The sequence below is a fragment of the Hyaena hyaena genome, unplaced genomic scaffold (assembly GCF_003009895.1).
Source record: "Hyaena hyaena isolate Hyena2069 unplaced genomic scaffold, ASM300989v1 scaffold_615, whole genome shotgun sequence".
Classification (NCBI taxonomy): domain Eukaryota; kingdom Metazoa; phylum Chordata; class Mammalia; order Carnivora; family Hyaenidae; genus Hyaena; species Hyaena hyaena.
The window spans coordinates 163862-188878 of NW_024081248.1; the positions used below are offsets into that span (position 1 = coordinate 163862).

Genomic DNA, 25017 nt, shown 5'->3' on the forward strand with positions numbered 1-25017 from the left:
TATTCTATTTGTAAGTTACTTCAGGCTACACGTGTCAGAAAAGCAAATGTGAATTGAGGCAACAGTCATAAAATTACATAGAAAAAACTCTCAAGAAGAACAGACTTTATTTTTAACATAAATGTTCTATTTTCTTGTGAGGCAGCAATAAGTGTTCAGATACAGGGAATACATAGTACATAATAACAATATTTATCACCATTGGAAATGCTGCTTTTTGGGAGATTTTTGTTAGAAAAACAAAATTTTTAAAAATTGCATTTTAAAAAGATTTATACAGCTTAAACAGATGAAAGATACAGACTTTAAAAAAACATAAATTATATTCTTCAACAGGATTGTATAAACAAAATATTGTTCAGGGCTGCTCTGCTTATCAATTTAAGCAGAGTAAAACTTAAACTTTAAAGTGCGAAGTATTCTTAGCTTTTTAAATGCAAATTCAGCACTTCCACTGGTCTGATTTTGAGACATCAAAATTCCAAGCATTAAGGAATGAATCTTACATTTAGAACAGTGAACGAAATTCAGTAATGTCAATTTTTCTTTTGTTTCCTTTACAAAAGAAAATCTTGACAACCCAGTCCTAATCTTGGACATACAGAAGGCTATAAATTCTGCCATTTTTTAAAATATCTCTTTTCCGGTAAAAGCCAACCATTTAAAAGAAAAATATGGGGGGGGGGGGGCACGTTCTTGTTGCCAGTTATCCCACTGTTAGCAATAGCACCTTCCAAAAGGCTGATTTGGCTTGTCATACGTGTAAGAAATATTTTAAACAAAATGAAGACTCTAGTTCAAAAATATTTTGGCCTCCATGCTCATATTAACCAAAGAGACAAAACAGATATTTAAAAAATATAATTGCTAACAAAAGCCATGACAATAGACTTAGTCATGATCCAAAACAATAAATTTTTATGTTTTTATCATCACAAGGAAAAAAATCAAGAGTAAAAATAACTTAAACTTAAGACAAAGTAAATAACCAGAGAATACTTTTACCAAAATATACATGCTACCTATTTCTTTTACTGCAATGGAAGTAAATTTATTTAAAACTTAAAAAAAATTTAAATTATATTCCCATTGAAGCTATTCTATTTTATCTTCTGTATAGTTTTCTACAGAAAAACAAGATAATCATGGAATGTAATTTTAGAAAATATTCTATTGAGAATAGGTCCATGTAAAAAAAATCAGCCATCTGTGAACTAATAAGGGTTAATAAGCAAAAGAGCTGAATGGGACCTATGGTTAATATTTTTTCAAGACAGCAATAAAGCTCATATGCTTAAAAATTAGCCCTTTGGCACTGGCAGTTAGAGTTGTTTGTACCTTGTACCTTTTTTATTCTTTCAAATCTCAGGCTCTATTTCTCCCAAACGCAAGGGATATGTTTGGTTACCATACAATTCATTTACCTGCAAATTCACATTCTCCTTACAACCAAACATTAAAAGTTCTACTTAGAAGACTCTGTAAATAACAACTCTTAAACTTGTTTTCCCAATCCGGTTTTAAATTACTTTAGATAAAGGATATATGAAACTCTACAGAAAGATGTGAATTACACAAGCATGCACAACAGAGTAAAAGGAAAAATTGTTTATAAGATGGCATTTAAGTTGTAAAATGCCCTTGTGATTTATAGGAATGGACAGAAGAAAGTAAGTGTAAAGTAAGGAAAAAAACATAGATTTAATGGAATTAAAGTAATCCAAAAACTGAAGATTTTTTTAAACTTAATTTTTAACTTCCTCTTCACCTGATGAAGTTTCACCTTTTCTTCTGTACTTTCGATAGAGCAGTTCTCAGTGGTGAAACAGTAAAGTCAAAAGACGTAACATATAAGGCAAAGAATCAAGATTCTCAAAAAGCAACCAATCAGAAAATACAGACCCTGAATAACTGAGTTTTACTGATTTAGAAGCCACAAAGTACTAATTACCAGTAAACTAGTTTTGGATGGAGAAGGTACCAAAATTTATCAGTGTTACCTGACGGATTTATTCAAATGTTTGAATTTATCTAACCTAAATATACATCTCCATTTCAAACTTCACAGGGCATAATTTTAATTACTTAGATGTTTTAAAGGTGCATGAGTAGAAGTCCTTTCAGAAGATTTATTGCTACCACTAAGTTTTCTTTGATGGTACATGTCTGAACTGACATATTAACCCTCTAAACTGTATTCCTTTTACAAGTATTTAAATCTTTTTCTCCCTATAATATGTATAGGAATATTGAATTATTGCATCATAGGTAGTATATGAAGGTCTTAGAATGTTTATCAACAGTGTTTGCTGAAACTCATTTTTAAAAAGAGCCACTCCTTAATTTCACTACCACATACACAAACATGAAATAGTGTTGTCATGTGATATTGGCAGTGATTCTATTAAGATTAATGAGCCTAAATCCAAAATTATATGGATTTTTCAAAGAATCCTGTTGTTTATGTGCTCCAAAGCTCTCTTTGCCTGTCTTCCACATTGTGTGGAATGCTGGAGAAAAAACTAGCAAAACTTGTAAGCAACATTATCTCAGTGCCAACCACCATAAAGAAAATGTCAGCCGCAAGATTCTGTGACTACGGATTGCTATTCAATGGATTACACTCCTGGCAAACTACTAACCCTGACCAAATCCACGAGACAACAACATCACAAAAGCAAAGGAGGAAATCCATGCACAGTCATTTTAGGACCTCTTGGAACTATGATACAGTGATGATAAAGGGAGAGCATGTGATAAGATATTTTGCAGAAAACCAAAGGGGCTCCTTACTCCTAGCTAGCAATCAACACTGGGTAGTTTCCTTTTGGCTCACTGACTTTCAAACCAAGTTCCAACAATGGGTGAGAACATATTAAAGCACTTGTCTCCAGACTATAATTTTTCTGACCACATGGTGAAATGTGTACAGGAGTAGTGAAGAAAACAGTAGTTTTACAAGTATTTCACCCAAAGCACAAACTTCTGACATCAAAAAACATAAATCACATAATTTACTATTATTCAATATTGCTTTTTTATCTCGTTATATATTTGTTCAATGCATCAATTCTTGTTTGGGAGAAGAACATAGTCATGAGATTAAGATTGCTGGGAAAATGTCAACAATCCCTTTGGTCCCAAAGCTGAAAACAGCTGAGAAAAGCACACATCTAGAAAGGGAAACAAGAAACAAGAGGCCACCAAAGAATCTTTGAACATCCTGTCTGCTACGTTCAGAAAATGTAACATTGGTATTATAAAATAGTCATTTTCATATAAAAGATGGTTCTTGCAGCATCATTCACGTCTCCCTTCAGGAATTGTTTGCAGGGATCGGTTTTTTGTTGTTTTTAAAGAAGTTTAATTTGAAAACAAAAAGTATGATACTGGCCCTCCAAAAGTAAAGAATGACATCTTATTTGTTTCAGTCAGTGCTTTTAGAAAAAGCAGGCTAGGCAATGAGGGCTGGCCTTCATGAGTGAGCAAAGCCATCAGAGGGCGCTGCTTTCTTCCAGAAGTCACACGGTGGTGTGTCACCATGGAAGTGGGAGCACATCACAGCTGACTGGGAGTGCGCGATGCCATCACAATGAAATGATCCGAGGAGGTTCTCAGTTGCCCAGAAAAATGGCCATACAGCCTGTAACCTATCCTTCGGCTTCCTCAATTGGTTCTGGTGGTGGGAGTAGAGAGGCCGATGGCATGACTGTACTTGTTCCTCGAGAGACCCGGTCTTGCTCTGTGTTTGTAGACAGGGAGGCCACAGCAATAGGCTGCAGCAGAGTGGTTGTCATGCCAGTGGTAACTGTCAGACTGTGCCCAGAACCCTTGAGGGTAAGATCTGGTGTGGGAAGGAGTGGCTTGAGGATGCTGACGAGGCAGAAGGCAGAGCCGCTTTTAGGAATGAAATTCACCTTGTTTTTGTCAGGACAGTAAAAGGCTGGGATTTCATGAAGTTGTTTTGGCCTAGGCACAGAACAGACAACCCAGTAGTTTTAAGTCACAAAACACTGGAAGTAAATTATTTTACTTTTTTTTTTTCTAAACAGATAACTTATAGATAATGAAAGGAAGACAAAATTCAAGTTATGCCAAAAGCTTGGAATGCTATGGGCCAAAGCGGAATTAGACACCTAATTCAAAATATGTATCTTAGAATGCCAGAAATACATCATTCATCTCTGCTGCTTTCAGTTCCCTGGAGAGGTTGCCACACCATTCAGGTGACTCAGACTGATGACCACTGTATCTCAAATGAAGATTTAAGACAGCCATTATGAATAAAAAATTTCCTACAGCAAAAGAAATTCTCGATGTTTAAAGACAGAAATATGTTCCACTGTTACCTTTTTTCCAAAACCTGTACTATTTTGAAGGGAGGAAGGCAAATAAATTAAGGACATAAAATGCCCATCTTTTGCTGAAATCTACCGCTGTATGACTCAACTTCAGCAGGCATGAATTTTCTCTTCAAGTGTGCTTAAAAATCTCTCTGACCGGAACAATTTTTTTAGTTAACCATGATGGTTTTCTGAGAAACATAATGGAAATATAAAATCAAAATAAAATCATTGTCCCTTCCTGTCCCCAGGGGCTCCTGAAAATTCATTCAAATGGCTGGAAAAAGATACTATTACTGATATTTTATGAAAGTAAAGATATTAAAAAATTAAACTGTTCAAGTAACATGGAAATGCCACAAAATTAAAAAGAAGGTGGGAGAACCTAAATAAATCACGATTCAGGTGGAAAAAGGTAATATGATGATATGATAAAAGTATGATATTCATCTTTCCTAATGAAATTTAAAAATTTTAAATTCAAGTATGCCCTAAGTCTGCACCAGATTCTGGGGATCCAAAAATGAAACTATCTACAAGGAGAAAGACTAAATATGTAGCTCTTGGAGGGAGGGGGATGCTGGGAATAGTAATATATTTCAACATAATTAATCTCGTTTTGTAATCTTGTATGCTTTATGCATTTAAAAACATTATCGGGGCACCTGGGTGGCTCAGTCAGTTGGGCGTCTGACTCTTGGTTTCGGTTCAGGTCATGATCTCACTGTTTGGGAGTTCGAGCCCTGCATCAGGCTCTGATGCAGCGTGGAATCTCTTTCTCCCTCTCTGTCCCTCCCTTGAAAGCATGTGCTCTCTCTCTCCCCTTCAAAATAAATAGACAAACTTAAAAAATAAAAAATAAAAACATTATTCAGAGAAGTTACAAATTACTTCAAAGTATCCTTAATCTTTGCCAGACTGCCAGTGGGGTCCACAGTACAAAAAAAAAGAAGTCCTGTAAGAGGTGTGACAAATGTGATAAAAATGGGTTGTAAAGAGTTTAAAGGTAACACAGAGGAGTGGATAACCTGTGTCAGAAGAAGAGAAAGAATTTGATAGGAAGAAGGCTTACAAGGGAAGTGACATCTGAGCTGGGTCTTAAAAAATTAATCAACAATGGTCCTGGGGAATGGGGCAAAAAAAAAAAAGAGAAAAAAACCTCCAAGCAGAGAATGCTTTTAGTGGGCAGATTTTATTAACAGTGAATACTACCCCAGGACAACTTTGATAAGTACATTTATTTAAGAACAAAGAAATCATTTAACTGATGTTTTATTTGTGTACTCTTCTTATATACAATGGAAACGTCAAGTATTTTTAGGATCACAAGCGTTATCTGGGTAGATTAATGATAACAAGAGCACACACTCCTCTATTTTTACTATGTGAGAGTATGGTTTTCAATTCTAGGAAGTTGAGGTTAGATTTCTATAATTAAATTATGCTTGAATTTTCTTGGAGTGGAATTATTAGAAATAACTTTAGGGGCTCCTGGGTGGCGCAGTCGGTTGAGCGTCTCACTTCAGCTCAGGTCATGACCTTGTAGTTCATGGGTTCAAGCCCCACATCGGGCTTGGCTGCTGTCAGTGTAGAACCTGCTTTGGATCCTCTGTCCCCCTCTCTCTCTGTTCCTCCCCAATTTGTGCTCTATCAAAAATATATAAATATTAAAAAAAAGAAAAAACTTTCATTCCTAGCTTACTGGAAAATGGCCAATCAATTTTTATACCCTCCTCCAAATGAGGTGTAGGTTTTTGTCAATTTTTTGAGGTTATTTTGTTAAAAAATGACTTAATTTTCTTACTGCTTTCGTTAAAATAGAACTCACACAAAATAATATAAACAGTAATAAATTATCTAACTAGCACCAAGATCAAAAAACAAAATAGTTAACGTAAAAACCACCAACCTCCCCAGCAAACAAAACACACAAAACAAACACCTTCCTTTGTCGCCCTCCAGCTGCCACCCCACCAGCAAGAGGAATCACTCCGACTCCTCCCATTTTCTAGGAGCTCACTCCCCAAGAAACAGGTTATCTACCCCTGGGACATGTGACCTATACCTATGCTAATACTACTTAGTACCAAGTACCAATACTCAGTACCAAGTACTCATATCACTTCAATGCTTCAACTTAATACCTACAAATACAAAAAAAAAAACTCAACTAATTTAAAATTTTCATTTTTCCTTAAGAATTATTCCAAAAAAAATTGTGTCTCAAAATAGATACAACTGTTTACAAACTGACTTTCTGAAAAACCGATAGGCTGGATAATACTTATAGGTATTCTTATACTGATTCAAGGAATTCTTCCTGTTTAAAAGCCTTGTGCAATTTTTTTTAAATGCAGGAATTAATTATCAGCAAAGAAAATGGTGGGTCCAAGTTACTTATAACTGGAAGAAGGGAGAAAGAGGGAGGATCATGTTATATTTTTTAAATTACCTCTGTATTGCAAAAAGGCCAAAACACCTAGGAATCTAAAGTAACTAAGGCCAAAGAATTCCTTAGTTTGGAGGAAGAAACAGCATATTTGACTTTATTTAAAAAAGGACAAAATGCAGATGACATGGCTATGGTATGTGCTGTATCACAAAGAATACAGAGACTGAAGTACAAAATCTGGTATAAATTCTGGGTCTAAAGTCAACCACCGATTTGCATTCAGGTAAATGAACACACATTTCTAGAAACCAGAGATCAACCCTCAACCCACTCCAGTCTCCAGTTCCAGTCAGAGTTACTTCTTTCAAACCAAAAGTAAGAGTTAAAGGCAAAAGTATTCCTCAAAGAATGATTAAATAAGCTCAAAACTTTTTAATTTGAACCAATAATCTATTTTTGTTTGTTGCTAGTATGCCCAGTGGGTTTAGCTCTCATTTTGACAGAGGTAGTACAAAAGAGACTAATTTTTTTAGACTTCGAATAATTTGTTTAATTCACAGAAAGTTAAAATTACCTCTAAGAAATCCACTCCTGGGTTACTGTTATAAATTTTTTTTGATATGTAATGAAAATGCTTAAAAATGAATAAGTTTTTAAATGCTACACATCCTTTGTATTCAGTATCATTTATAACAAACTATGTACACTTTAAAAAGAGTAAGTTTATCTTCTAATAACATGTGCATGTGCCATAAAACGTGTAACACATCAGGGTTTATCTATTTCTTTGATCTATCTATCCATCCATATACACACACTCTCTTCCCTCCTTTTAGACACAGATAATGTAGCAGTGTATATATATATATATATATATATATATAGCTCAGACATTACGTTCTGAGACAGTTTCTAAATGCAAGAGATTAAGGCAAATACCACAGTACACCAACCTACATAACAAATATTCACACAAAGTCATTTATAACAGAAATTCAAACTATTTCTGAGCCAACCAACAATTTCTCTGCATTTGGCCAAATCTTAACTACCAATGAGTAAATCAAAGAGCTCAACTCCAAAAAGGTCCATTTGGATCAGTTGATTTTTACTTAAAAACTTAAAAAAAAAGAAATGGGATGATTCTATTAAGTTTATTTAACTTGAGAGAGAGAAAGTGCACTTGGAAGCAGGGGAAGGGCAGAGAGAGAGAGAGAGAAAGAGAAAAAGAGACAGAGAGAGAGAGAGAGAGAGAGAGAGAGAGAGAGAAAATCCCAATCAGGCTCCACACTATTAGCTTGGAGTCTGATGGGGGGCTTGAACTAACAAGCTATGACATCATGACCTGAGCCAAAACCAAGTGTCAGAGGCTTAACCAACTGAGCCACCCAGGTGGCTCTAGAATAATTCTATTTCTTTTTTTGTTTTTAATGTTTATTTTTGAGACAGAGAGAGAGAGAGTGAGAGTGAGTGGGGAAAGGCATCAAAAGAGGGAGACAGAATCCCAAGCTGGCTCCACACTGACAGTGCAAAGCCCAATGAGGGGCTCAAACTGATGAACCATGAGATCGTGACCTGAGCTGAAATCAGTAGTCAGAGATTTAACCAATTGAGCCACTGAGGCATCCCTTAAGAACTCTCAAGGGAAAGTCCAAGCCAGCATCTGCAAAGCGGGCATAAAAAATATGAGGTATTTGTTAGAGATATATAGTTCAGGTCCTATCTCCATATTTATGCATTAGGCCTGGGAATCTGCAGTCTCAACCACTACTCCAGATGGTTATGATTCAGGGAATCCATGAAACAAATCTGGAGAAATTCTACTTAAATTCTCAGCTTGCTCCAGTCAAGCTTTTAGACTGACACAGGGATAAAGCAGTTGCTCAAACAGAGTTTTTAATTAGTCACAAAAGCTGATAGGAGACTGAGAGCTGGGATTTCCTAGTATAGAAATTAAGGGGATTCAAAAACAATGTTCTTTGTTTGGCAAAATTATTCAGAATTTAGGTTACAGGAAGCACTGACAGGAGGAGCATATAGAGGAACAAAGGACGCCATATTTCAAAATGATTCTAAGATGTTCATAATGGAGGAAGAAGATAAATTACATTGAGTCAGTCAGACAAGGTTGGACAATCTTCACGCTGTGTTCCACACATTTCATAAGTGAGAAAAAGCCAGAAGGCTGACCCTTAGACATGCAGCTATAGTGAGATTGGAAGGTGAGGGCTAAGTACTACCATCACATCCCCAAATAATGTTCATCACCTAATTGGCTGTCTCATACATACCTACTAACTTATAGCCACCACTTACAAAGCAAGGAGTCATGAAAATATGAAGGCTACAATACCTTTTGAGCAAATTTTGAGTCTAAAATTCTAGTGCTTGAAGAGCATACCAGCCAACAGAAACATGAGTATAGGAGATCACATACCAACAGTACTAGACACTTCTTAAAATCCTGCTGCTTATGTTAGCTTAATTACAGTAACACGATTCTGCTACTGGAACAATAATCAAATTCTGTTTCCTATAGTGGCAGACAAAATATTTCTAATACTTTTTAAAGAACTAGAGATCAAAAGTACATAAAAACTGAAGGGAAATCGATCCTTGAAAGAAGGAAGACATACTAGGTGAGAGCCATGGTCTACCTTTAATAAATATACTGCTAAATTCAATGTGTGATGTTGACTGTATACAGGTTCAAAAAAACAGCCACAGAGGACACATTGGGGACAACAGAGGAAATGTGAAAATCAAATGGATATCAGTTGATATTAAGCATTACTGTTAATTTTGTTTGATGTGATAAGGGTATTGTAGTTATATAGGGGTACTATGATTACTTTTAGGAAACAATATTAAATTGTATTTAAGGTTAAGTGTAATGTCGTCTGCAATTTACTTCCAAACACTTCAGCAAAAACCACCACCACCATCACATACAAAGACAAAGCACATATAAGAAAATGTTAACTACAGAGTCTGGGCTGTGGATATATGGGTGATCACTGTACTATTCTTCAACTTATTTGAAAATTCTCATATGACAAGTTATTTAAGGGGTACTTACGAGCATTCCTCAAAGACTTTGACCCGTTCACAGCCCTCAGGAGGTTCCCTTTTGAACATATAACTGTTGTTAGGTTTTGGTGAGGTTGCATACTTAGGTAAAGGAGAGTTGTTCCCATTCTCTGCAAAAAATGGCATGCTGGATTATTAAGAAACACCACCACATAAGTACAGTTATACTGCATTTAATTGTTTGTGACCTCCCCCTATACCATGAACTACTTGAGGGTAGGAACAGTGTTTTATCATCAACATCATCCCCCAAGATCTAATACAATACCAGGTAAAGAGAAGATTAATGTTTGTTAAATCTATAAAACTAAATAATTTTATTTCTTTTCCACTTACAATTACTACAGCTTAGGCCTGTATCACTTAATCTACGGCACTGAACACTGATCTCTCTTGCTCCCTCATTTCTTATACACTCAGCAAAGACTCATATGCCACTTCCTTTCTTCCCAGTACATGTAACTGAGATGACTCTTCACTGGTTGCTTATCAGTCACTCTTAGCTTGCCCTTCAGAATCTCTAGATTTCTCTGCTCCTCTGGTTACAATCTCTGCTCCACGTATTTAGAAGCCATCTGTGCACTATATGCCAAAGGCTTCCTCTTGCCTATGAACTTCTCCATACCTAAGAGGTCTATCTCTGTTCATATGCCAAAACTTCCTTCAAAGTCTAGCTCAAAGTTTTAAAATCCTTCCAAATTAACCTTATCAAAGTGAATACTTCTTTACTCTGGTATTCCTGTTCAATGTTGATGTCTTCAGTTTATATTCTATTAACTTAAAATTCTTGATATGTTGCCTAAGTGTTCTACAATTTCCAGTCTGTGTCAACTAAGCTATGAATTTTCTTGCTGGCAGTAGTCCTATTTTCTTATAAAAGAAATTCAGAGATTAGTGTCTTAAAGTCAAACATAGCATTACACAAAATTCATGAGGTTCCTACTTATTACTGAAGTAAAAGTAGAAAGTATGAACCCTAAGTACCAGGAGCCATGCTAAATGGTTTGCACTCACCACTCCTTTTAATCCTAAAGGTATAGGTAGTAGTTAATATGCAGATTCCTGATAAGAAACACACGGCCCAACCAAAGATTTAATTCAGTTTCAGACTGGGGTGCACAATGGAGTTACCTAGAGCATCAAAAACTCCCGGTACCTGTGTTCTACACCCCCACCCTCACCCCAGGGGTTGTAATTTAATTGGTCAAGATTGTTGGCCTAGAATAGCTATATATTACTTAACCTAAAAGCTGGCAAAACAGGTCCAAATAGTAACATTTACAATTGCTTATGGCTTTAAATAACTTCTCCGGGGAAATCTTATGTTCTCTGCATTTGTTACAGTCTCAATAACTTAGGAAATTGATAGTAACAGCCAACTGTAACATTTTAGGAACATTCAATACACTGTGATTAGTAGCTTCTAAATAAATGACTACTGAACTGAGCGGCAGAATTTACAAATACATTATTGCTCTCAAGTACACACAGTAACTTGGCTTAGGCTAACAAAATATTGCCCTGATATAGACAGAAGAAAGGTCATAGTTGTTTTAAAAGGTAAGAACATTAGTAATTAACATTCAAACAGCTTATGTTTCCAAGTTATTTTTTAAGTTGTGCAAGTAGTTTAGTACTAAAAGGAAGCCTTCCAACCTTTTACTACAGGCTTGCCTTCAATACTAATTTTGCATTGTTTTGCAAATGTTTTGCATTTGCTTAATTATTGTTAGAAATTTCACAAAGAGATTCTAAAAAAACAATAATTTGAAGGTTTCAAGTTCAATTAAAAATAGTAAGGTAGTAAAAACAAGACAACTAAGGTGAAAGAGAACTAAGTGCTATTCAGGACCAATATTCATTTATACCAAAAAGAATGTTTCTCACTAATAACAGACTTGAATTAACAAGTGGAGAAAAAGAAAAAAAAGGTCCAAAAAATTCCATAAACCCACCCAACTAGACCATCTCTTGAGCACCATGGTAAAACCTACTGTTGTGTACTTTAATTTTTAAAAATCTATGTTAAGAATGTATGTCAAAGTAATCACCTTAGTAGCCTTAAGTGTGTGTGTGTTCTGCTAGAAAATGAATAGAATGAATGATAAAATAGGTGGTGTTCATTTATCATCTGGCAACAAATTCCTCCTTCATTGTACCTTTATCCCTGGGATCAACAAGCAGGTCATCAGCTGAACAAGGGCTCTCTTCACTACCTTCATTTGAGATGGTGAGGAAAGATGTGGGGGACACAGACTGAGAGCGGCTGCTGTTGTTGCTTTCCCTGTCTGCCCCACCGGGGGTCTGCGTATCGATGCTGCGTGTGCTGCTGCTTCTCTGTACAAGGGGGGGTGGTGCACGATGGCCATCTGGAATATCTTGTGGCTATTATAAAATTATAAAAACATACATATACTTATCACTGATTTTGAAAAGTCACCAGAAATTCACCCAATATCAACCTTCCCCTACTGTTCCAGATAACTCACAGATCAGAAATGTCCCACTTAATTAGGTCCAACGGGGGGTGTGGGGGGGGGGAACACCTTTGTGCTGCTCCATTACTGACATCTCTATCTAATATGACTGCCCTACTAACCACTGAACAGCATATGCAAAGACTGTATATTCCCAAGGTTTGGCATATGACAGATGGTCAGTGCTTGATGAATGATAAATTGCAACGAATTAGTTATCACGTCGTAAATATTTTTTAAATTGTGAAGAATTGCCATGGTAAAAGAGGAGAAATCTAGGTATAACACCAGGTTCTATATTAGAAGAAAAGGTTATCCATTGTGTGAACTAGCGATACTTGATGACAGGTCCTGCTACCTTCTCCCTCTGCCCACTTCCCCCTGAAAGAGTTTTTCCAAAGAAACCTTCCCAAATGAGGAAAGATTAATGGTAGCAATGTTAATTATAGGGGAAAATCAAGGAAAACATTAAAAGGAAAGCTTGCGTGGCTCACTTAGCAGGAAAACCAACTCCCTGGTACACTTCTGGTTCATTTATATTTGTTACATCAAGGAGTTACTCCCATCATGCAGTATGGACAAGAGGGTATGGGGGAGCTGTGTTTTCTCTAAGCTAAACCAACCTTTAATCTTCAGGGAGAGGATCTTTTTTTTTTTTTTTTTTAAACAAATAGTTTATTGTCAAGATGGTTTCCATATAACACCCTGTGCTCATCCCCACAAGTGCCCTTCTCCATGCCGATCTCCCCCCTCCCCCCCACACCCATCAGTCCTCAGTTTGTTTCTCAGCATTCAAGAGTCTCTCATGGTTTGCCTCTCTCCCTCTCCCCCACTATTTTTCCCCTTCTTCTCCTCCATGGTCCTCCGTTAAGTTCCTCCGAATCCTCCTATACGTGCAAACATATGGTAGCTGTCCTTCTCTGCCTGACTTATTTCGCTCAGCATAACACCCTCAAGGTCCATCCATGTTGCTACATATGGCCAGATTTCATTCTTTCTCATTGCCAAGTAGTATTCCATAGTATAGATAAACCACATCTTGATCCATTCATCCAATGATAGACACTTAGGCTCTTTCCATGTTTTGGCTATTGTGGAGAGTGCTGCTATGAACATTGGGGTACATGTGCCCCTATGCATCAGCACTCTTGTATCCCTTGGGTAAATTCCTAGCAGTGCTACTGCTGGGTCATAGGGGAGTGCTATTGTTAGATTTTTGAGGAACCTCCACGCTGTTTTCCAGAGGGGCTACACCAGTTTACATTCCCACCAACAGTGTAGGAGGGTGCCCATTTCTCCACATCCTCGCCAGCATCTAGAGTTCTCTGATTTACTCATTTTAGCCACTCTGACTGGCATGAGGTGGTATCTCAGTGTGGTTTTGATTTGTATTTGCCTGATGATGAGTGACGTTGAGCATCGTTTCATGTGTCTGTTGGCCATCTGGATGGCCTCTTTGGAGAAGGGTCTGTTCATATCTTCTGCCCATTTCTTCACTGAGTTGTTTGTTTTTTGGGTGTGGAGTCTGGTGAGTTCCTTATAGATTTTGGATATTAACCCTTTATCTGATATGTCATCTGCAACTATCTTTTTTCAGGGAGAGGATCTTAAGCATCAACAGAAATAATATTGCAAACCCTCCGATTCCTCTTTCACTGAAGAATGAAAGCTTAAATATACTCTGTAACATGCTTTTCAATACAAACTGGAAACTTTCTGTGTCTTACATATGAATCATTCTTGTCTTACGAATATTATAGGTAAGCAGAACATGAAGCAGAACTTCATGATGATAAAGTCAACCAAATAGTAACTCACGAACAGTAAGGAACAGGTATATGAAGTCCTATCCCTCCATCCCCAACAAGTTTTAATCTAAACTTTTGCTACATGGAGTTGTAACAAATGAGAAATGCAAGCAAAAAGTAGTTTCTGTTCAAGGATCCAAATTTAAGTCCTATCAGTTGTCTCTAAGAGATGCAAGGAAATTAAAACTTTTCATTAACATCCCAAGGTCAAAGTTTTTCAAAAGAAATAAATTTTCATTCTCTTTCAATGAGAAGGAAGAAACTTAAGTATATATGGAAAATGAAACTGTAATTTTTAAAATCATTAGAACAGTTAATGTGGAAGAACAATTTTAAGATACAAGACTACTTACTATAAGTTGTTCCTCCTTTTCCCCAGTCTCTTTAATTATTATTTCAATCTCCTGATTCAATCCTTCTACACTATTTCGGAACCGGGAACCTGTTGATTTGGTGATGGGAATTACTGGAATAAGTGCACTCTTTGGAACAGGAGCCTGAAGAAAAAGAGGTAGAGAAGGGAGAAAAAGGCTTTAATATGCCACCTTTTAATTCTCTCGTTTGAAGCATACTCCAGTTGACATCAACAACTCTAAAATAAATCAAGTTTACAGACCTTACAAAAAGTTATGAGTAACCAATCATGCTCTGTGATAAACACAAAATACAACTTAAAGCCAAAATCCCAGATAGTCAAGTTAAAATTTCAGAAGTAATTCGTATCTATGAGGGACTATAAAGAGAGGAAGGATAAAGGAAAATACTAAAAGAATGTCTGCCTCAGAAATGTTTTTATGACTGTAACAGTTCAAATTTTAATTTTTTTTTTTTTGAGAGAGAGAGAGAGAGACACACACACACACACAGAGTTGGGGGGGGGGGGCGGAGAGAGAGGGAGACACAGAATCTGAAACAGGCTCCAGGCTCTGAGCTGTCAGCATAGAGCCCAACGTGGTGGGGCTCAAACTCACAAACCAAAGGATCATGACCTGAGCCGAAGTCAGACGTTTAACCGACTGAGCCACCCAGGCATTCCCAGAGTTCAGATTTTAGAACATAACTTGAAAAGTCCTCTAGTGCCACAATTATCTATACTCAAGGAAAGGAATTTTTAAAAGGCAATTTATCAAAAAATATGTACATATTTTGGTTGGAAAAACAAAATCAGTTCCAAAGTCAATATATAATAGCGAGATTGTAGAAATGAGAATAACTTCCCTATGAAATTTAATTTATCCTTTCACCATAATGATTTTACTATGTTTTGTTAAGTAAAGAAAATGATATAATTCATATTCTCCTTTTTCCACTTGCACATTATTACTTTTGAAAAGAAATAGATGATTATATAATTAAAGGATATTGCATGGTTTCCTGATAAGATACTCAAAGTAAAACATGAACAAGCATGTTATGGCATCATAACGGCAGCAGTGTGCCAGAAGATCATCTTGTATATTGCTCTGTGGTCTAGTAAAGAAATGTGATTAGTCCATCCTTCATTTAGAGGGGTTTCACTGAAAAACCTCTCTTTCAGGGGAATGTGGACAAGAAGACAAAGGTAACAGGGCCTCCAAATCATCACTAGTTTCCATTCAATGGATATAACCCTGTTGTGTGATATAGAACTTAGTGTTAAACCTGTTATTTCTCCTCTTTTATTCCTGCTCACCTTTATAATTAAGATTTTTTAGAAACAAGCATTATATATCAACAATCCTTGGAAAAGGCAAATTTCCATCCTTGGAAAATTGGTGAGAAAAAAGCCAAAGGGGAGCATCAATCTGGAGTGGATAGGAAGAAAAGATTGAAGTGAAAAGGGAATAGACAATATGAGAATCTTGAGGGCATGAGAAGACTGGGGAACAGAGGAATTAAAGGGGGGAAATGAGAAGATAGTATTAGAAGAAAACGATACCTGAAAAATATTGTGAAAACGCAAGAAATTATTTTAATAATAAAACACATAATAGAGAAAGCACAAAATAAAAATTGTAGCTGTTGTTTACTGAGCATCCATCCAAGGTAGGCCAGATACCACATGCCCTCTCACTTCATTTTCAAAACCATTCTCTGATGTGCGCTGCAGTGGTTCCCATGTTCCATGTGAAGAAAGTAAAATTCTGGGGTCCAACAGTAACTAAGCAATGACGAAGTGCTGCCACTTATGCATCTCCTTATTGCCAATGCTCAAAAGAGAGCCTAGAACAGACATGATGCTTATTCAACAAGGCTTGTACTATAAAGTGAATGTCTGTGTCTCCTTTCAAATTTGATATGCTGAAGTTCTATACCCAATGTGGCTAATATTTGGTGATGGGAGTTGTAAGAAAGTTAAATTTTAGGTTACATAAGAATGGGTCCCTGATCTAATGTAAGAAAAGAAATAGTGAGGTGACAAGAAAAACAGACTCAGACTAAAGCAGTTAGGGGTTAAAAGAAGTCTACAGCTCACGAGCATGGCATTGAGAACAGAACAGAACATTTCTGTCATACACTCATCCTGCTTATGGATGGACTCACCCTGTCGGGAAACAACGGCAGAGAACTGGTACAGACTAAGAAGAATCTCAGGAGTTAGTATGTATGTAACAAATTCAACTCTAAGCTTAATTTTCTCTTCTAAACGTCACAAAACAACAGATTGCACTCGATGCCATTTTCAGGCTGCTTTCAGATATGCATTTGGTTTATAACGGTTAAGTTATAGAAATGAAGGAGATTAAAATAATTGACACGGATCACAAAAAAAAAAAAAAAAAGAAATGAAGGAGATTAGAAGAGGAGGATGTTCTGACAAGGCTGTTACAAAATGCTGACCTCGGATTTTATAACCATAAATATATTAAGAACAGAAAGCTTAAGTTTCCTGGCTGTTATGTTGGGAAATGCACATACACAGAAACTTGCCAGTGTAATAAATAACAGTACATCTGGTTACTGTTTTTCAAGGTAGCTAAGAAGTCATATCCTACACATCTGGTAAGAAGTTTTTCTCAAATATAATCTAAATAGCAGCAACTATTTATCAACAGTTTAGTCTATTTAAAGCAAAGGAAAGAAAAGAAGGAACAGAAAACTGCCACTTCCCTAAGGTCAACACAGCATTTTAGGTAAATGAAACAAAGATTCAACTATAATTAATTTAACTAGTTATAGGATTCAAAGAAAAATAATCCACTCAAGTTGTTGGGGATTTTCTTCATTAAACACACATCCCTTACATAAACTATATTCTAAAATATCTAAAAATTAAAAAAAATTATACATTTAAATTTTCACGCTTCAAATTTCAAGGACTCTTAAGGAATTTTATGTGCATGTGCATATAATTTATTTTTCCCGTATCTATAGATTTCAGTAACAAAATTTGTGTTTCTAAATATAAGTCAGTATATGCAAGTATAAGTGGGTTATCATAACTGAGAGGTCATCTTCAGACAGCTCTGAGAGATTAAAATTTCTTCACTGTACTAAGGTAAAATCTCTCTCTCCTTAGAGCTGTCCTTTGGAAACGTCAAGAACAAAGATCTCCTCTATTTTCTCAACTTTTGTTTCTTCTTCAAATCAGAGTATTTTCTAATCAATTAAGGGTTTTAAGGAGATAAATTGCTATGTTAAAGCTTAATTTTTCCATTTTCATTCTTCATACATCTATATACATTACCATTTAAAGATCAAATTCTTCCTAAAAACTGAGAGTCTACCAAGTCCACCAAGAGGTTTGGCCAATACTGAATCTTCTAAGATGAATCTACATTACAACTTAAATATCTGTTTCAAAGTGTGGGGATAAGACTGTGTACAACACAGAGTGAGGAAAAATGTGAAGAATACCCACTGAAGCAGTAGATGAATAAGGAAAAGAAAAATAGAGTTAAACTTAAAGGAAAAAAAACAGAAGATAAAGATCTGTTCAGTGACTCAACAGAGATCTATGAGAGAAATATGTGCCACAACAAATACAAGCCTAATATAACAAATATGAGCCTAATATAACAAAAGGGATGGGAAAAATGATGTTTAGAATGGAAAAAAAAAATAGAATACATCAGAAAAAAAGCTTTCCTATCTTAAGGGCTTTTGATTTGGAGCCTCCAGGTGCCCTTGATGCCTCCTGTTCTGTCAACATCACTGTAGTTCTACCTTCTCATCTGGTATCCACCTCTTAGCTCTTCTAAGCTGCAGCTATACTCTCTAGTAAAGGACGCAACAGAAGTACCTATTCTTTTGATTTCTAAGTGGTAAAATCTTTAAGAATTTAAGAATACCAACCATGTCCTAGTCTGCCATACCAAGATTCCAAGGCAGAGCAGCAATTTTATTTTTAAAGTGCAATGCCCTTCATTCCTCAGATGGAAATAGGTTTTTTTCTTTTCTCTCTTTTTTTTAATGTTTATTTTTGAGAAAGAAGCAAAGAGAGAGAAGGGGAGGAGCGGGGGGGGGGGGGAGACAGTTTCTGAAGTGAGCTCTGTGCTGACAGTAGAGTCTAATGTGGGGCTTGAACTCACAGACAGTGAGACCACAAGTTGAGATAAATTCGGACACTTAACCGACTGAGCTACCTAGGCACCCTAGTTTTTTTCTTTTCTTCTTCACTACCCCTTTGCTCTCAAACCTGCCTAGGTTGCTACAAAACTACAGTGTTCCCAGCTCATATGAAGAAATAAGAAAATCCTACGGGAAGGCTTTCTTGCTTGAAGCTATAACAACCAGAAAACACCTGCATGATTTTTCATTCTCACCTCTAAATTAGTTTATGTAGCTGTGAAGATGCTGGCACCTCCCACTCTTCTGTTACTAACATCTAATTCTAATCCCCAAACAATTCTGAAATGTGTTGGATATATTCTCTAATGACAGTATTTCCTGAAATACTCCTTAAAAATTATAAGCATCTGAAGGCTTTGTCAATTTTCGAAACCAGGGACATGTTAAAGATTCTAAGAAACTTGGCAGTATTTATTCTTCACAACAAATAATTCACCCCTGAATTTCCAGGAAAAGAACCATTCAAAAAAGTATGTGAGAATTCTTTTCTAATTGTAATAAATCCATAGTAAGCCCAAGAAAAAGATCTTTTGTTAACTAGTGGTTGTAGACTATACTACTAGCAGAAGAGCAATACTGTCCCCCTGACTGTTAGGAATATTAAAGGAATTTCCCTACTAAAAGTAATCTACATATCATGAAATACAAAGAAAACATTTTAATAATCTGGAAAGACTATCAAGAGAAAAATCAAAGAGGAACCTTTGTGTGGCTCAGTTGGTTAAGCATCTAAGTCCTGATTTCAGCTCAGGTCATGATTTCACATCAAGTCCTGAGATCAAGCCCTGTGTTGGGCTTCACACTGAGCATGGAGCCTGCTTAAGATTCTCTCTCTCTCCCTTTGCCCCTCCTCCACTTGTACCTCCTCCTCCAAAAAGAGAAAAATCAAAGATCCCTCCCCTAAAATATTCAAATTTCCTAACCAAATAATGGAAAAGGAAAAGGAAAAATATAGAAAAAGCTTTGAGCACAGACACTGGACCCAACTAAATGGCAAATATTTGGGGAATGCTCTACAGAACCTGAATATTATAAATGTTCCTGAAGCAGTTGTAATAACAAACATTTTTCCATGTTAAATATAAAAAAAAATACAAAGAATAAAATATGGTGTGATCTCAAAAAGGAACACAGAGAAAAAGAAATAGAAGAAAATGTCTTTTCAGAATGAGATTCCTGATGTGTTTTTTCTATTTGATTTTTTATTTTTTTTAATTTATTTTTTATTTATTTATTTATTATTATTATTTTTTTTACAAATAGTTTATTGTCAAATTGGTTTCCATATAACACCCAGGGCTCATCCCCACTATTTGATTTTTTTTTAAATACCACCTTTACTAAGATACAATTTTTTTTTTTAAATATTTTTATTTATTTCTAGGAGAGAGAGAGAGACAGCGTGAGCAGGGGAGGGTCAGAGAGAGAGGGAGACACAGACTCTGAAACAGGCTCCAGGCTCTGAGCTGGCAGTCAGCACAGAGCCCGACGTGGGGCTCGAACCCACAAACCGCGAGATCATGACCTAAGCGAAAGTCGGACGCTTAACCGACTAAGCCACCCAGGCGCCCCACTAAGATACAATTTTTTTAAAAAATATATTTATTTATTTATTTTGAGAGAGAAAGAGGGAAAGAGAGAGGGTGAGAAAGAGAATTCCAAGCAAGCTCCACGCTGTCAACACAGAACCCAACGCGGGGTTCAATCTCACAAATTGTTAGATCATGACCTGAGACAAAATCAAGAGTTAGACCCTTAACCAACTGAGTTACTCAGGTGCCCCTAAAATATTTTTCTATTTGTTTTTTTTTGTTTGTTTGTTTTTCTCTAAAATTTCTGTGATAAGTATATAAACACTTTTTTTAATGATCTGCTTCTGGAAAGCCTTTTTTAAAAAATGTTTATTTTGAGAGTGAGTGTATGCGTCTTATGTGATTGGGGAAGGGGCAGAGAGATACAGAGAGAAAATCCCAAGCAGGCTCCACACTTTCAGCACAGAGCCTGATGCAGGGCTCAACCTCATGACCTGAGCCAAAATCAAAGAGTTGGATGCTTAACAAACTGAGCCACTTAGCCACTCCTTATACAAATACTTTCAAGGATAAAAAATTGGGGCACCTGGCTGGCTCAGTCAGTAGAGCATGTGACCCTTGATCTTAAGGCTGTGAGTTTGAGTCCCATGTTAGGCAAAGAGATTGCTTTAAAAAAAAAAATAATAATGAAAATAAAATATAGCCCAAATTTTAAAAAATAAAATAAAAGCTTTAAAAAATAAGTTCAACATTAAACTGGCAGAAGAGTCTGGTGAAAAACCCAACTGGTTTACTTTTTTTATATTAGATTCTACCTCAAATGACCTAAAATTCACTGAGCACTTCTCAGGTGCCAAGAATTATATTAAGTGTTTTATAATATTCTATCCCATTTAATCCTTAGGACAACATAATAGATAATATCATAATGCAAAGATCCTGAGAAACTTCATACTGTTAGCAAGTGGCAGACCCAGATCTAAGCTAAAGAGTCTGACCTCAGAGCACCCATACTCATTCTCTATATTGTTACATGCCCTCCCAGTTTACTTTTTACCACCTAATCTATTATTTCCAGACCATTAAATTTGTATTTTATGTATTTGTTTTTAATGTTAGTAGATACAGATATTTTTTATAAGAGCTTAGTGAAATTGGTAATACCACACCATTCACCCAATTAAAGTATACAACCTTTGCTTTTTTTAATGTTACTGAACAGAGTTGTACAACCATTACAATTAAGTCTAGTAGCACACTAAAAAAAAAAAAAAATCCTTCACCCATTTGAAGTCACTCCATTTCTCCCCAACTCTCCCAGCAATTTGCAACCACAAATCTATAATCTGTCTCTACAGGTTTGCCTATTCTGGAGATTTAAGTGGAATCATATAGTATGTATGTGTCCTTTTGTATTTGGCTTCTTTCACTTGTGTTTCACTTCTTTCAGAATGTTTTCAAGGTTCCTCCACGTCGTGGCACATATCAGTACTCCCTTTTCGTGACTGAATAATATTCCATTATATGGATATACTACATGTTATTTATCCACTCACTGGTTGATGAACATCTGGGTTGTTTCCAAATTTTGTGAACTACGCTTTTATGAACATTTGTATACAAGTTTTTATGTGAACATAGATTTTCAATTCTCTTGGGTACATACCTTGGAGAGGAAGTGCTGAGTCATATGGTAACCCTATGTTTAGCCTTTTGAGAAACTGCCAGACTATTTTCCAAAGTGGCTGCACTACTTTATATTACTATCAGCAATATATAAATGTTCTAATGTCTCCATATCCTAACACTTAGCTGCCTTTTTAAGTTTAGTCATCCTTGTGAGTATAAAGTAGCACCTCATTGGAATTTTTAACTTCATTGGCATTTCCCTATGGTCAAGAATGATAGCATCTTTTGGGGCGCCTGGGTGGCTTAGTCGGTTAAGCGTCTGACTTTCGCTTAGGTCATGATCTCACGGTTCGTGGGTTCGAGCCCCGCGTCGGGCTCTGTGCTGGCTGCCAGCTCGGAGCCTGGAGCCTGTTTCAGTCTGTGACTCCTTCTCTCTCTGACCCTCCCCTGCTCACGCTGTCTCCCTCTCTCTCCTAGAAATAAATAAAACATTAAAAAAAAAAAAAAAAAAAGAATGATAGCATCTTTTTCATGTGCATAGTGGCTATTTGTGTAACTTCTTTGGAGAATTCCCTATTTGCCCCTTTGCCCATTAAAAATTTTTTTAAAACTCTTTATTTTTGAGAGAGAGAGAGAGAGAGAGAGAGAGAGAGAGAGAGAGAGAGAGAGAATCTGAAGCAGGTTTCAGGCTGTCAGCACAGAGTCCGATGTGGGGCTCGAACTCACAAACCACAAGATCATGACCTGAGGTGAAGTTGGATGGCCAACCGACTGAGCCACCCAGGTTCCCCAATCCTTTGCCCATTTTAAAACTGGGTTATCTTTTTATTACTGAGCCACAAGAGTTCTTTATATATTCTAGATGCAAGTGATTTTTCAAATAGCATGATTTGTAAATAACTTTCTATTTTGTCGGTTGTATTTTCATTTTTTTGTGTGTCCTTTAAAGCACAAAAGTTTTCAATTTTTATAAAATCCAATTTATCTTTTTCTTTTGTTGCTTGTGCTTTTGCTGTCATATCTAACAAACCATCGCCTAATCAAACCCTACATTTATGCCTATGTTCTCATCTAGAGCTTTTAGTTTTATCTCTTCCATTTAGGCCTTTGATCCATTTTAAGTCATTTTTGTACATGGGTATGAGGTTGATGGATATATATACATATAAGTCGAACGCTTAACTATCTGGGCCACCCAGGCACTCCTCGATGGATATATTTTTAAAGTCATGTTTTAAAAGGTTAAAATTGGTATTACCCTTTTACTCCTATCTCTCCATTGTTATCATCTCCTAAATCATCAGCTAACATAGATTTAAAAATTTAGATTCTTGAAGTCAAATTGCCTGGGGGGTTAGAATACTAGCTCTAACCTAGACTGTTATGACCTAAGACAAGAAAGCTAAATTCTTTGGGCCTTAATAGTAATGAACCTTACCTCAAAGATGAGGAATAAGCGGTAATAATACATACAAAAGCTAAGTAAAGCATTTGCCAAATAGTAAGCACTTCATAGATTTCAATTATTAGTTATTACTTTCTAAATACCACTCAGGTTTGGCCATTCTCTCCAACACCATAGCTTCTACCTTATTTTAGGCCACTGTCATACCTTACCTGGATTACAAACCCTATTCTTAAATGGTTTTCCTTCCTCTAATCTTGTCCTCTTCCAAATTCATTCCTACTCTGAACTCATAATGGCCACTCTAAAACCAATCCCCTGCATTGAGAAAAATAGCTCTCTGGTGCCTCTAGGACAAAGTCCAAATTTCTTAACAACTGAGACATGAAGACTTTCAGATTTGTCTGCTATTTAACTCTCTAGCCTAATCTCTTACTTTTACTCCTACCTGGAGCCATGATTTCTTCCACCTCTAAAAGACTGACTAAATCAGCTTTCAGGTATCCACCTAGACACCACTTTCTCTGAGAAGCCTTTATAGATGGCTCCAGAACCAATCCAAGGATAAATACCCCTTTTCTAACAGTGTAAACTCTCCCAAACACTATCAACACATTCATTACACTGTATAATAATAAACTGTTTACTTATATCTATCTGACACTGGTGGGGGGCAAGCCCCAATATTTCATTTATCATTGTATCCTCTGAGTACTACAGTATAAGCCATACGACAGACATTTAACAAATGTACAGATAGAGGAATAACCTCAAAAGTACACAATCTCTAAGTGTTACTTTTATCCACTAGAGAGGGAACATACTAAAATTAAGCCATACCCATAACTCAATTATTTTCATGTTCAGAGTATAAAAACTTCAATTAAACATGAATACCACTGTTGTAGGTATCATGATGCATGTGCTTGACCTCCGATTGTCTATTAACACTCAAAAAAACAAGTAGTCAAGATATTTGGTGTGCCAAATGTACAAAACTCAAATTACATAGATTTAGTTTTCAAGTTACCCTATTTTCTAGTCCTTATTTTCCCTGAAAAGAGATGTTGTAGAGTTAAACATGAATTTTGTGCAAACTCCAATAATGTTATTAAGCAAATTCAACTTACAAGGTGGAAGAAAAAAAATTCTGAATAATTTACTACTTAATTGATGATTTTAATGCAACTTTTAAAAAGTCACTTCAAGGGCATCTGGGTGGCTTAGTCAGTTAAGCATCCAACTTTTGATTTGAGCTCAGTTCATGATCTCATTTTGTGGCACTGAGCCCTGCATCAGGCTCTTTGCTAACAGCACGGAACCTGCTTCGGAGTCTCTCTCTCTCCCTCATCCCCACATGCACTCTCTTTCTCTCTTTTCAAAATAAAGAAATTTTTTTTTAAATCACTTCATAATCTATTCATAAACTACTAAAATCTATCAATTCAATAAAGTTCAATCTTAACCCCCATTCTACTTAGAAGTAAAAATATGAGTGTAAATAAAAAGTGGCTTTATCCTAGAAATACATATGAATTATTAATGGATAAATTAGAGAGAGTAAAAGGTTGGCAAATTCACCTATAAAGCCACCTGTAAATTCACCTACAAGGCTTCACTTCTGAGACTGAAGGAGTTTGGTTTAATTAGTATTCCAATTTTGACAGTTATTAGTCTATTCAAAATTTTCATTTCTTATTTTGTCAATTTTACATTTTCTTCAGACATAAATCCAGTTTGTTCAGGTTTTTAAATGTATTAGTGTACATTCATATTTTATAATTAAAATA

General features: G+C 36.1%; 1 protein-coding gene across 2 annotated transcripts in view; it reads right to left on the bottom strand.

The window, feature by feature from the left end:
- Positions 1–25017, bottom strand: part of FAM117B (family with sequence similarity 117 member B) — a 93375-nt gene that overhangs the window by 15740 nt on the left and 52618 nt on the right. The window contains exons 5-8 of one of the 2 annotated variants that reach the window (XM_039257390.1): positions 14464–14607; positions 11985–12210; positions 9815–9935; positions 89–3969 (exon numbers count right to left, since the gene is read on the bottom strand). In XM_039257390.1, coding sequence (XP_039113321.1) covers positions 3651–3969; positions 9815–9935; positions 11985–12210; positions 14464–14607 — 810 coding nt within the window. In that variant the 3' untranslated portion in view covers positions 89–3650. Of the gene's footprint in view, positions 1–88; positions 3970–9814; positions 9936–11984; positions 12211–14463; positions 14608–25017 lie in introns of those variants that run through there. The other variant, XM_039257391.1, reaches the window with a different exon arrangement.